Source organism: Stegastes partitus, unplaced genomic scaffold, assembly GCF_000690725.1.
Source record: "Stegastes partitus isolate 25-593 unplaced genomic scaffold, Stegastes_partitus-1.0.2 Scaffold1216, whole genome shotgun sequence".
Lineage (NCBI taxonomy): Eukaryota > Metazoa > Chordata > Actinopteri > Pomacentridae > Stegastes > Stegastes partitus.
The window spans coordinates 237,472-238,678 of NW_007578947.1; the positions used below are offsets into that span (position 1 = coordinate 237,472).

The window sequence follows — 1,207 nt, forward strand, 5'->3', positions numbered from 1 at the left end:
CGCCAGCGCTTCTGACGTTTAACTTCTTTTTGTACAAAAACCAAAAAAGATTATTTGTGGTTTTGTCAGAACACTGCCACGACTTTCTTATGTTTTAAAATAATCCTGCACATAGTTACCATTTAAAATACTAAATGTTTATTCCTTATTGTAGAAATGACTAAAGTATGCTAACCAGTTGCTAACAGTACTTCCATATTCAGACTTTACAGTGATATCAACCTTTTTAACCAACTTCTCAGCAGCGAGGTCTTTTCTCGATACTACAGTACAAACTCCGTTACTGAACTGATGTCCAGACCACAATTAAAGGCCGTTTTCCACTGCAGGAACTTGTGCGCCATTGTTTAGGCAGCATGAACCTTTGTACGTGTTTGGAAAGCTAGAACTGACCCTGTAGAAGCTCTTTCAGATCTGTTTTAGAGGCATAAAATAAACATCTACACCAGCACAGGTACGTCTGAACAGTTCTCTCTTGATGTCTTTATTAAGCAGCAATTTTCTTTTCTCTAACTTTGCAATCAACAACGTAAAATTCACCATGTAGGCGAACATAACCAACTTCCACTGCTGTGTTTCCTACTTGTTCATATGCAGTCAAAACTGTGGAAGCAGAAATCCTGAAAAGGTTCGCTTGCTGGGTTGATTTACGTCACATCGCAGCTTCCTGCAGTGAAAAACCGCCTTTTTATTTCACTGATGTTGTCCTAAAACTCTAAATGTTCCAGTTTTTTTAAAAACAACAAAACACAATTCTAGTAAAGACAGAAAATTTAACTCGTAATTGACTTAAGATGACACAAATCACAAGTTCTTGTCTTCTTTCTTGTCCGTGACGATCCTGCAGAGAGCCCACGGCACCACAGTGGTCGGGATTAAAAGTGCAGCTGCACTCTTGCCGAAGGACAGAGCGTAGAAAGTCACATGGTTCTCGGAGGAAAATGTCCGTCCGTCCAGCAGCTGCAGCAGGAACAAAGACACCAAAATACATCCCATCCTGAAAGCGCTGCTTGTGTTCTTCTTGTGGGTGTAGAGCGGCGAGTGGAGGCCCAGTCCGAGGCCCAGCAGGCTGCCCATGTTCCTCAGCAAGCTGGCGAAGGGCGTCGAGTCCAGGTGGACCCACTCGGGCCGGACGCACCACTTCTGGGCCTTCTCCAGGGTCCACAGCAGGTCGACGCCCAGAGCCTTGAGCAGCAGGTAGAAGCCC

General features: G+C 44.3%; 1 protein-coding gene across 1 annotated transcript in view; it reads right to left on the reverse strand.

Annotated features, from left to right (window-relative positions):
- Positions 1-804: 804 nt before the first annotated feature.
- Positions 805-1,207, reverse strand: part of LOC103368885 (glucose-6-phosphatase) — a gene marked incomplete at its 5' end in the record, with an annotated part of 2,044 nt that continues 1,641 nt past the window's right edge. Inside the window, one exon of the mRNA XM_008297414.1 lies at positions 805-1,205. Coding sequence (XP_008295636.1) covers positions 805-1,205 — 401 coding nt within the window. The remainder of the gene's footprint in view (positions 1,206-1,207) is intronic.